Source organism: Chinchilla lanigera, unplaced genomic scaffold, assembly GCF_000276665.1.
Source record: "Chinchilla lanigera isolate Chin_1 unplaced genomic scaffold, ChiLan1.0 scaffold00010, whole genome shotgun sequence".
Lineage (NCBI taxonomy): Eukaryota > Metazoa > Chordata > Mammalia > Rodentia > Chinchillidae > Chinchilla > Chinchilla lanigera.
The window spans coordinates 30,561,836-30,574,629 of record NW_004955411.1 but is presented as its reverse complement, the minus strand read 5'-3'; the positions used below and the strand labels follow the sequence as shown (position 1 = coordinate 30,574,629).

Sequence of the window (12,794 nt, the reverse complement as noted above, 5' to 3'; positions counted from 1 at the left end):
TTTTCCTGGCAAACCAGTCCTGGAGGAATATCCTACTTTGGTTTCCCAGCACATTCATACAGCCTGATTCACAGCCCTGGGAGGCAGCCTGGCCCGCTGCTAGCAAGGGCTGAGGCTGGGCAGAGGGGGACTAGCGCTTCCACCTGGCCGGATGTGACTTATATCACATCCCTTGTTTACCTCAATCCAGGGACTTCACCAGTCTGTGTCCCGCTTCTCTCATTTGTAAGCTGGGCGTGATGATTTAGATTCTGCTCCCGGTGGGTAATGAGTATGATACAATGAGATACTAAATGTAAAAGTTCTGAGCTGATAAGTGCAGTTTCTGAGCTAATCATCAGTTTGCTCCCAGGTTTCTATTGCTTCTCATTGAATATCTTTGTATCTTCTTTTACATTTTCTATTCCTTTATAACTCAGAGTCTTACAATTTAAAAAGAGAAAAGAGTGAGCGTGATCTTGAAACCATTGTTTCAATTGGCACTAAATTTTGTCTCCATCATCTGTAGCTCATTGTGTTAACTTCTTTTGCGGGGAAGATCAGCTTCATTGCTGAGGGAAGAGACCCAGTGTGCCCCTTTGGCCTCTCAGCATTTATTTACACACAAACACGACTTAAGGCCTCCAGGGCCTTCACGGCTGGCATTTGGTTGATGAATCATGTTCAGCGTTCATCCAGTGCTGCTGGCACTTACCAGAGGACTGCTCCTGCTCATCACCTGCCCCTGTCAGTTCTCCTGCTTCTAATAAAGTACATTTGTTTTGGTGATGGAATAAAAATACACCAAGTGCAGAAAGGCGGGATGTAGGGTAATTTAATCAGGGCAAGTCAGCACACTTGAGCAATACAGTGTTAAGGACAGGATGATAGTTTGGTGACAGCTTAAAGAGTCAGAAGTAGACTGGGGAGGGCTGGACCAGAAGCACAGTACCTCTTACATCCTACTGGATCACACTTCAGGAATGTAGGGGCCCCAATATATCCCCCTGATCAAGATTTGTAGGAAGGCAAAGCTTCCGTAAGTTCCCTTCTGAATTACCACAAATGTTTTACATGGTCTTTCCCTATTAACTTCATTTTAACATTTTATTGAGGATTATAAATTTTTCAGTAAGTTCAAACCAAAGTTCAGAGCTCTACTAGCAATTCTTTTGAATATTGGCTGTGTTCAGTTTCCTGAAGAATTGATTGATTTTTAAAATACCCCAGTTTTAAAAGCAAAACAGCAGGGAGACTGACATTTGCAGATTGGCATTTCGTACTTCTTATTACTCATTGCATTTTTAAAAACTTGCCTTTGTTGTGACAATCTGATAGTATAGAATTTTGTATTTTGTTTAGAAGAGAAAAAGGGAACATGTTCAGGATAGCAGTCTGCCTTGACTCTCAATATCTCGCAGATGGGGTAGGGAAGAAAATAATCAGGGATCTGCATAATACTTGAAATGTATTTGAAAACATGTACAAATACCAATATGACTGTAAGTTGTAGTTGTAGGTAATTTTTCTTTCCTCTTTTTCCTTTTTCCCTTTTTTGTTCATCCTGATTATCCTGGCAGTGTTCATACAGTCATTACTCACTGGGAAAAAGAATCACTAACCAAGAGGAAAAACCAGAAACTTCGGTGACAGCAGCCTCTTTATTTCCATTTCTAGTTCAGTGAGTGATTACACAGCTCCCTTTTTATTCCAGCCAAGTCATTCTCACCTCTGTGCGTGTACTGTTTTATTTCTATGGGACAAGATCTATGATATCCAATACTTTATTAACAGGCGTTCTGGAAATACTCTATTTCTAAAATAAAACACTAAATATAGCACACAAGTTCTAGGCTTTTGAAGGTTATTATGTTTCTTAAAAATACACTTAATGAATCCTGTACAGTGAAACCATTCATGGATAGGGAAGCTAGTGGTAGTGATACATAAGTCCTGCAGCTCTGTCATCATGGCTAATTCTCTCCTGACTCAGACCATGTACTAGCATTTTTATCATATGGCTGAAAGGGTAGAGAATATATATGCACAGGGACAGAGTCATTAACATTTTTGACCATGGGATACATTAACATCTAAGTAGCCAGAGAGTTAGTATTTAGTTATGTATATGCAACATTTAACCTGAAATAACCACTAATGCTGCAAAATTATAGTCAATTTATTTTTCAAGTACTGTAAATCTATCAGACATTTTCCTAGTATATTATGTGTCCCTGAAAGCTGAATCTTACGTGTTTCTTATGTTTACTGACTTAGTAGAGCTCCTTTTACTGCCAAATTTAAAACATTTTTCACGTTTAGATGCAGTGCATGAGCACCAAGTGCCCAAGTTCTGCTCTGTGACTGACCACTGTGTGGCTTCATATAAATTACTTGGTCTCTATGAGCTTCAAGTGCTTCATGTATAAAGAGTGAAAAGATAGCATAAGCTAGTCACCCTCAAATGGGCAGACCGTGGAAGATGATGAATTTATCCATCAGATTCATGAGGAACTTGTTTAAAATTCAAACACCTTGGCCCTGCACTGGGCAGTTCTGATTAAGTGTATCTGGAAATAGCCTGTGAAGCTGCAGTTTTAGTCATTTTCTCAAGTGACTCTGGGACACCAAACACTGCCTTAGAGACCAGCTGATTACAGAGCACTCCTCTACCTGAATAATACATAGCCAGCTAATTTTAATACAAATGCTATTCTATGATAGAAATTTAATTAACACTCAGCAGCATTTGTACTTAGAATATTCTAACTCCATAGAAAACAGGAGGTCAGTTTGCATAAGTAATGCTGTTGATTCATTAAATACAGTCCTTTATGCTTTTGGTTTAATGAGATCGTTTATCCTTTTTTGTCTCTTGCACAGGAAATAGAATATTTGTGGACTAGGTCTAAATCAGGAACCTGGATGAATGAACTCGAAACTAGCATGTGAGTCTTAGTTTTCCAAGATCTATACCCACCGAACCTCTGCTCCCTCTGGCTTTGTGAAGACGGAGCACAACTCTGATGATGGAAAAGCACAAGCGTTAATTACTTGTTCCAGTAGCATCTCAAGCCATTTGAAAACGCAACAGACAGTAGTACAGCCATGGAAAAGAATTCAAGCTTATGGAAGAACCTAATAGATGAGCACCCAGTCTGTACAACCTGGAAGCCAGAGGCGGAAGGAGCCATTTATCATCTTGCTAGTATTTTATTTGTAGTAGGTTTCATGGGTGGCAGTGGATTCTTCGGGCTCCTTTATGTCTTCAGTTTGCTGGGGCTGGGTTTTCTCTGCTCTGCAGTGTGGGCTTGGGTAGATATCTGTGCTGCTGACATATTTTCCTGGAATTTTGTACTGTTCGTCATCTGCTTCATGCAATTTGTTCATATTGCATATCAAGTTCGCAGCATAACTTTTGCCCGAGAATTCCAGGTGCTGTACAGCTCCCTTTTCCAGCCCCTGGGGATCTCTTTGCCTGTCTTCAGAACAATTGCTTTGAGCTCTGAAGTTGTTACTCTGGAAAAGGAGCACTGTTACGCCATGCAGGGGAAAACCTCCATCGATAAACTCTCCCTGCTTGTCTCAGGAAGGTCCGTACCCTTGGTGCTTGCGTGTCTTTCCTCTGTCTTAATTCTTTGTGCTTCTTTGCTAGTCACTCATCTAAGTAGAACACGGTCCTGGGTGACATTCAGCACCCTTGGGAAAGTCTTTGAGACAGATACCATGGATTTAGAGCACATAGAATTATTTACTTGAAGCAGAAAGTAATCTTGAGCCTTACTTTTTTGTCTTAGAAATGAAATGATGTGAAACTTTAAAACTAAAGTATGGATTTATCTGGGTATGATAGCTAGTCACTGAAAGTCAAGAGAAGTATGATGCCAGCTTCAGTTAAAAAGATATTTATACTGGTATGCAAACTATTTTAAATAGACTGTTTTGATAGCGCATTCTTGTATCCGAAAACTTTCAATTTTATAATTATCAAACTGATTTAGTACGTTTTAGCATTTGTCCATTTATTAGAAGTAGAAAGGAGAACCTCAAGAAAAAAAAATATACATAAAAAACTTTGGGGGAAGAAACAATATATTTATTCATGTTTTTTAAAAATTAAAACTTTAGTTTACATAGCAGATATCCTGTATGTTCTTAAATGTTCTCCGCTTAATTTAAAAGTTTTGACAGAATGTATTGAAACTTTTATAGAAGTATAATATTCATACATAAATGGACACATATTATAAATGTGCAACTTGAATTTTCTGGTGAGTTTCACTGAATAGTCCAGATTCCTCAGTGAGGAAGATCAGTCCATGAATCTCATAGGATACTGTGTCACTTACTTATACTATATACGAATTTAATATTTTGCCCTTCAAAATGCTAAAGGACAAAAAGGTTCTCAGAGATCTGAGTTACATTTCCCTTCCCATGTCCCCGTCCCCTCGCTGCTATGTACTCTCTCATTCCTTCATAAATGATGTTCTTGTTTTTTGATAGGATCAGAGTGACAGTCGATGGCGAATTTCTGCACTACATTTTCCCCTTTCAGTTTCTGGATTCGCCTGAGTGGGATTCACTGAGACCCACGGAAGAAGGCATTTTTCAGGTAAGGAATAACTGGACTGCCCAGTGCATGCTCCCTCTTCCACACAGACAAACAGTATCTAAACCCAGAAACAAACAAGTTGAACAACAGATAACAGAAGAGTAATTTATATTTAACTTCAGGGTATACTTAGAAACATACGTGACTGGAAAATTCTGCTTGACTCCTGCTGATTAATGCCATGTTTTAGATTCTACAGTGAGGAAAACAGGTATATGTGCTGTGATCAAAATATACAGCAAATGTTTAAATCTTAAAAATGTATTACATTAAAAGACCCATGCCACTAATCCCCTGAAAATACTCTCCCTACTTCTGGCCCCTCCCCAAAGTCAAAGTAAATGACCATGAGAGGTGAACATTTTCAGTGGATTCAGGCATCAAGGAAACCAGGACAGCACAACTAAATACTGTAATAAATGGGTTTTTTTGTAGCAAAGTTTTTATTTAAAATTCAGATTAAGTTGAAATTAATTTAACAGATCTTCGCTTTCAAGTTTACATGCAGTAGATTGAATCTAGACCCCTATCTTTCACCATGTGCTCAGCTAGAATTAAAATATTTTAAAATTTAAATTTCACCATATTTTTGATCATGCCTCTTAAATGATAAGAAAGAATCTGTGGTAATATTTTTTTATCATTTGAAGAAGGTTCCTTTTTTATTTTTGCAAGTATCATTTCATACAAAAGTAATAGAAACACAATAGTCTTAAGTTTACAATTGAATATCTGAACAAAGAATGTTATCATTTACAGCAATTATATTATCATTTACAGCAATTTTACATGATAAATTAACTGACTGTAAAAAAAAAACAGTTCTTTCTAAATCTGCATTCTCTTAACTCTCAGGGTACTATAGGTTAAGATCCTAACTAGGATTATTTACAGGTACCAAATTAAAACTGTATAACTTATAAAAACCTGTTAACAGTCCAGTTTACAGTCTTTGACTTTCAGAGTTCTGTATGACAAACAAAACTTAGTTTGACATACTGATAAAAGAGCAGAAAGTTTTCAGAAAGTCACCCGAGGCATCTGCCTCTGAGAATACTGTCAGATATCTGTAGAGAAAGCTAATTCCCATGAATCCAGTCAGATCACAACCCAAATGGTTCTGACTGTGGATTCATGGACAAGCAGTAAGTAATAGTGTGGTAAATATTATTAAATTCTTTTTTGTGTAACTGTCTATTAGAATTAAAATATAATCACTGAGATTTGACTATAAATTAAACACTGCCAATATGGAAGTTTAGAAAATACCAGAACAAAAAACTGCACTTATTACAAAATGCATGATTTTTAAACTTAATATATTGATGTATTTCTGCTCTCTTCACTTCTCTTCTTTTCTTTTCTTTCTTTTTTTCCCCTCTTTTTGAGACAGGGTCTTGCTATGTAGTTCAGGCTGACCTTGAACTCCCTGTGTAGGTGGCCTCGAACTTGAGGTGATCCTCCTGCCTCAGCCTTCTGAGTGCTGGGATTACAGACATCCATCACCACTCCCAGCTCTGTTATTTTCTAGCAATAGAATGCTAAGCTTATGTTACTTATGTTACTACCATGCTGTCATATCTAGTAGTTTTGAAAGATAATTGTTTCAGTAGGTTCTGTTTAGCATGCTATACTGTTTTCCTGTGAATTAATACATATATGTACATTTACAAACACAAATTCATATACATATGAAAAGTAGACATGTAAATTCTTTTTTGTACTATGGAAACTAAATTAGGGTTACATATCCACAATCTCAGAAGTGGCTTGTATATGCTTTTCCAGTACTAGCCAACTTTATTGCATGTTTTTAATATCAAGTACCCAAACAGAAAAAACTGGAGATAGGTACAACATTATGATATGATATGATAATTATTTCTTTTGTGGAGTGCAAACAGCTTATTGGATCCCAGGAAGCACTGGTCGGGAGGTGGGATGTGAAGCAGGAGGGAGGGAAGGAAACCAAGTGGGGGCTCATAGTCCCCCCTGTATGGGCAGTAGGAGGTGAGTCCCACCAGAGACCTCGACCTTACGATTATTATAAATTAAATAGGTAGTAATAAAATTATGCCATTTTATATGTATTATAAGTTACGTATTTTGTTGTTTTATAATCTATTGTGGTTCAGTGTGATTTTTTAAGCTAAAAAAGGCAGCAAACAAAATTCACTTCAACTTTGGAGCAGAAAAAATGTGATTTGATTTCTTGCTTACTAATCTCTGTTTTCACGTGGCCTCACATTTTTCAGGTAACCCTCACAGCAGAAACTGACTGCCGATACGTGTCTTGGAGGAGAAAGAAGTTATACTTGCTCTTTGCTCAGCACCGTTATATCTCCCGCCTGTTCTCAGTTTTAATTGGCAGTGACATAGCAGATAAACTCTATGCCTTGAACGACAGGGTATATATTGGGAAAAGATACCACTATGACATTCGGCTGCCCAATTACTATCATATGTCAAGTCCAGAAGTGCCCAGGTCACCCCTGACTGAACCGTTTCGGAATTCCAGGCAATATTGTAATAAATGACATCAAAATCTGAAGGTTTATTACTATGGTAAAAGACTCTTAATCATTCCCCAAAAGACATAGCAAAATACAGAAGCTTGAGCTCACTGATATTTTTATAAATCAAATTCAGAGGCAAAATGCCAATGCCAGATGTTTTATTCATCTCAACTTCTGCTTTGCAAATAAATTTTACACATTTTTCCTATATTTCTTAGTGTTATAATTGGGGCAGAGGGACGAGTAACTGGGCAGTTTGCTCTTCGCTGTGTCAGAACTGGGAAAATGAAGTTGCCCATTCTCAGATATCTGGTGGACTTGGCATTGCTCCTCAGGAAGCAGCCTGAAAGTGTTCTCAGCTTGAGAGTGGCTTCCTAGGGTCTACATAAGCATTTCCAGAACTCAATTTTTTGCTACAGTCTTTGAGGAAGGCAAAATGTATTACTGTGGTAGGCTGCAATTATTTATTTTTACATGTAAAGTTACTTGATGTGACTAAAATGTAGAATAAATGCAAGAGACAATAAGCTAACCTCGAAGACTATTTTCTTGGTAGTAAATTCTAAGCTTAATTTGCATAATAGCATTTAAAAGGTGACATTACTTGAAAAATGAAGTAATATAATTAAAAAGAACGCCCATGAACAAGTAGTAAAAGTTCTGCATTATATACCCATTTCACAGGTTCAGTTAAAAGAGAAAAGGTCAGTCAGTGGTTTGACCAGACAAGGAAGGGCTTATGGTGAATATCCAGCCCACCATGCACCCACACCACACTGCCTCCATCCATCCCTACAGCCTGAAGAAGAGCTGAAGAAACAGACATCCTTAGTTGTAAATATGACCCCTATCTCTGGCAAACTGGTTTTCTGAAGACCGTGGGTAGGCTGCGCTCTTTAGTAAAAAGATATACCATACATTCAAAAATGGTTATCGAGCTCCTTCTGTGGCTGCAGGTGTGAGCCTTGGCACTGAAGATACACCAAGTGACAGAAGGGGTCCCGCCCCTCGCCGGGCTTACATTCAGGGAGCGAGGGAAATGGGTGATAAATCAAAAAAACTATGGTTGAAAAATAATAGTGCCACAGAGAAAGACAAACAAAAAAAGATGGATAGGAAAGGGCACTGGAGTTTTAACAGGGTGGTCAGGAGAGGCCTCAGCAGGAAGGTGACCGTGACGTTTGAACAAAAACACAAAGGGCAAGCATTCCATGCGGGTAGCTCGGGAAGAGCCATCTGGGCGGAGGGTTCGGCACATGAAGTCGGGAAAGACAGCAAGGGACACAAGGGGGAAGCAGGAGGCAGGAAAAACACCGGGGCAGCACAGGGCCCCATACGCAGAAAGCATTTCAAGAAGAAGGGACTGATGATCTCAAAGGTGGGAAGCTCTGGGTTGAACAGCTTGGAAGTTGCCGGTGAATGCAACACCAGCAACTTTGGTGGAACGATGTGGGATGAAAATCTGACAAAAGCAGGTTAATGAAGAAAGGGAGATAAGATATTGAAACAGTAAAGGTAAGTTTCTCAAGTGGTTTTGATGGGAAGGGAAATAGAAATAGTACTGTGAATGAAAAGTGGGGTCAAGAGGGTTGGTTGTTACCATTGTTCAAGAGAAATAACAGTAAGTTTGTATGCAGGTCAGAGTCTTCCAGAAGTGCGAGGTGAATCCCTGGAGTAATGACCTTGAGCAGATGAGAGGTGAAGGGATTCAGTGGCCTTAAGCAGGGCAATTCATCCTAAGGAAAGGAGGCAGAGCAGTACCTAAGGGAGCGCAATTGCTGGCAGGAGGGAGAGGTACACGCTTCTGAAAGTTAGCTCGTGATTACTTCCGCTCTGTGACCTAGGAAGTGACGTCAGAAAAACAGATGAGGGAAGAAGTATTGGAGTGATGTAAAGTAAGTTGCACTTTCTGTATGTTAGCATCCGCACTGAGAGGGACAGCACGGCAAGGCCTGAACACCTGCTGAACTATTCAAGTTCAGCATGAATGAAGGAAACGGCTAGGCTGTTTTCTTGTCTTTGGCCACGCAGACAGATTCAAGGGTAGCTGCTGGTGCCGTCAAGGCCTTCAGGAAGTACCCACTGGCTTGTCAGTGGGCTTCATGATGGACCCAGGAGAAATTTAGATTTTGAAATCTTTGTGTCTTTAAGGCTTAGTGGTGGTGCTTGCCTGTAATTCAAGCACTCGGAAGCTGAGGCAGGAAAATGCAAGGCCGGGCTGAATTACTTAGTGAGACCTTCTCAAAAAGAAAAAATAAAAAAAGACAGGGTGGTATTAATTATTGATATAAAGAGCATTCCAACTTCAGGGAATAATTTTCATATGGAAAGGAAGGGGTACAATATAGTAGGATGAAAGGATGCTGAAAGAGTGGGAGAGGAATGTTTCAAAAACCTCAGAATCTTCACTCCCTGTAGATCTGGTACAATTCCTTCATACTAACAGACAGAATATGATTCAACACCTTGATCTCCACCCAGCTTTTCTCATTAAAAAAAAAAATCTACAGTGACTTCTTTGTAGCTACATGTATGTCTGGCTTGAGAGGTTTAGAAAACCATGTTTTATTATCTCAAAATACTCTAACCCAGATGGAAATCAGATATGATGCATATTCTAGAAAAGTGCCCCTGACCTGTAATATCACTGTGTATTTACATTTTGATTCCTATTAAAAATTGGGCTCATGTTAGTTTCAGCCTAGTTATTTCCATCCCTAAATTTCTTTGGTTCTCTTGTCATTGGTAAGAGCGCAATAAGAATAAAAAATGGGGTTGTGTTAAAAATGTTTTATGGGTTTGTGGAGAAGATCTTCAAATTCACAGATAAATGGAGCTCCTGGTCAGAAAATATTAAGAGTTTAAAGTTGGAGACAGCGGAGCATTACACCAAATTCAGGGCTCTCCTATGGCTGGGGCCTTCGTGAAGCTTGGCCTGGCCAAGAGTTGTCCCTGTGATTTTAAGTAACTGGGGTGATTGCCTTGCGATTTTCTGTTCTCCATTTCATGGTTAGGAGGGCCTCCCGCGAAGTAGTAAGGGGTGAAGGAAGTGATTTTAACACAAAATGAGTCCATAAACACCGGAACCCAGTCATCCAAGCAGGTTCCCTGAGGCTGTAGGCCTCTTCTGCAGGCTTTTACTTCCCTTGAATATCTGGAGATTTCCCCTCCAGCCTATTTCCTTGAACCTAATTCGATCTGTGTAAATATGAGAAAGGACCAGTGCGCTGTGTCCTGGAATCACATCCCAAGGAGCTCATGGCCTTAAGATTAATCTACTGTGAAGAATATTAAGATGCTCTCCAGGCACTTAAGAAGAATTTTTCTCTCCTCTTCAGCAGAGAAGCAAAAAGAAATTAATTTGTTCTCTACTTATCTGGATAAGCTTTAGATGTTGCAATATTACATCCCCATAGACCCAGAAGGACAGAATTGATTTGACAGAGCCTTTACAGAGTGAAATCTCCTGGCTAAACTGACCGAAATCATAAGAAAAACAAACTAGGCAGACAGTACATGGTACTGTGCAGCAATATATTACATAGTATGTTATACATAAGGTGCCTGGTTTGACCAAGAGCATAAATTTATATGTGGCAGTAAATGGTACTTGGGGTTCACGTTTCCCCATATTGTACATTGTTCAAGAAATTAACTTTCAGAAAGTGTCCCAAATTAATATTCTTGTAACAGTTTTTGTGCAATGAATTCCACTATTTTTTCATTTTATAAAATTTAATTCATACATATAAACACAATAAATGTTATTATCATATGGACTTATAACAAAATGTTTAATTTGATGAAAATTCAAACTAATGAAAAGATGTGAAGAGAGTGGAATACTTTGGTTCTTAGTAATCTCATCGTGAATATTATCATCATTTTAATGATGAATTGTGCATATGCATATAATATTAGCATGGTTGAACACAATTTGAAGTTTTATTATCATGCTAAATTTGAGTAATTTTAAAACCTGGTAGCTATTGAAGATTGACAGGGAACTCCAAAACATTTTTTTTCTCCTTAAAAACTGATTTGTGCCTTGAACTATAATTTCTTCTTTACCTTTTATTTCAGTTAAAACTTTGGTGATCCTTATAAGTATACTTTTATTTATAGGATTCCAAAATACTTGTTCTGACATAATTTTATGGTAGGATTTTAGCCCCACCAGATATAACACCAGATATTTTGGATCATCAGAATTGAGATTAGTACTCATTAAATGAAAAATTGTCTCCCACGTCATGTAATTAGAAAATAATGCTGTACATCTGTTTAGTACTTTGTAGTTTACAAAGGACATGTCTATATGTGCTTTCATTTGCTGGGTCCTTCAATCACCCTCATTTTATAGGTAAAGGTTAGAGAGGCTGAATCAGTTTGTAAGTGATGACATTCAACTTGAGCTTAGTTCTTCCAAATCAGTATTCTTGCATTTTTTAATACTACACTGTTTTCCTGACTCTGTCCCTGGCTTGGAGAGTACAAAAATGCCCCAATCTAAATTGAAGGGAAATGCAATGCCAAAATGCTAATTGCATATCTTGTGAATGTGTTAGTGATAGCAGGAGGAACCTCAGCCAAACAGAGACCCTTCTTCTGAATCATCAGCAGCTAGTCTGAGCTCAAATGGGGTCTACAATTAAAATGTATAATTACATGTAATGCCACCAAAATGGCTGTAAGTTAATATGATGAAAGAGCTTGGATACGTTATACCTAAGGTGCGTAGTTTGACCAAGAGCATAAATTTATATGTGGCATTAAATGGTACTTGTTTCCCCCTGTTGTACACTGTTCAAGAAATTAACTTTCAGAAATAGTGTTCCAAATTGATATTCTTATAACAGTTTTTATACAATGATTTCCACTATTTTTTCATTTTATAAAATTTAATTCATACATATAAAAACACAATAAATGTTATCATATGGACTTATAATAAAATGTTATATGATGAAAGAGCTTCTCTGATGCAGTTGAAGTTTTTAAAATTCTGGATCTGTCCACAGCTCATGTGAGACCTCTCCAGATGTTTTATGGGAAGCCTTCATCTTAGACCATCATGTTATATACTACCCACTTGCCTTCTTGTTATAGGAAAATTACTTCATTGCTCCCTGCAGTACTGTTAGTCTCTTTTCTCAGGTAGAATAGTACCTCATGTTCAGTGAGATTTTGTAAACTGAAGCTTTTTCAACTAGTAGCCAATGAAGGCTCTAAGATATGAAAAATATTTTTTGTGCGATGTAAGTGACTTCTAAGCAAGTGCTCCAGCACTGAGCTACATCCCCAGCCCATGATGTAAGTGATTTCTAAAGGACAGGGTATTACTGCGGGATGTAAACTGGTTTCTTTGAGGAAAAAAGTTTGGCCAGTGCAAAAGCACAGTATCTATTTTCCTGAGAAAAGAAATTCTTTTAATCTCTCCCACTAGTCCACATCTTATTCATCACTTGAATTTCTTGCACATAACAACTTTGTAAATATTGATTGCATAAAAGAAAAATAATTGTACGTATTGTTGAACTTCTATCTGAATTCTAACACTGAATCACTCTCCCAATTTCATTTCAATTATGGAGTGCCACTGATAGTTTTATCATGGAATAACATGTAAAATCTGGAACAGAGGCATTTTTTTTCTTGCTTGTGCCATTAAATTTTGAAAACTT

At 38.0% G+C, this 12,794-nt stretch overlaps 1 protein-coding gene across 2 annotated transcripts; it reads left to right on the top strand.

Moving 5' to 3' along the window:
- Positions 1 to 1,471: 1,471 nt before the first annotated feature.
- Popdc3 (popeye domain containing 3) lies at positions 1,472 to 7,642 on the top strand. Of its 2 annotated transcripts, XM_005377823.2 has the most exons (4): positions 1,472 to 1,660; positions 2,863 to 3,572; positions 4,486 to 4,594; positions 6,850 to 7,642. In XM_005377823.2, the coding sequence occupies exons 2-4, from the start codon at positions 3,088 to 3,090 to the stop codon at positions 7,129 to 7,131; spliced, it is 876 nt and encodes a 291-aa protein (XP_005377880.1). In that variant the 5' UTR covers positions 1,472 to 1,660; positions 2,863 to 3,087; the 3' UTR covers positions 7,132 to 7,642. The 2 variants fall into 2 exon arrangements, with proteins under 2 accessions (XP_005377880.1, XP_013366242.1); XM_013510788.1 differs by lacking the exon at positions 1,472 to 1,660 and having other exon boundaries at positions 2,563 to 3,572.
- Positions 7,643 to 12,794: the final 5,152 nt, after the last annotated feature.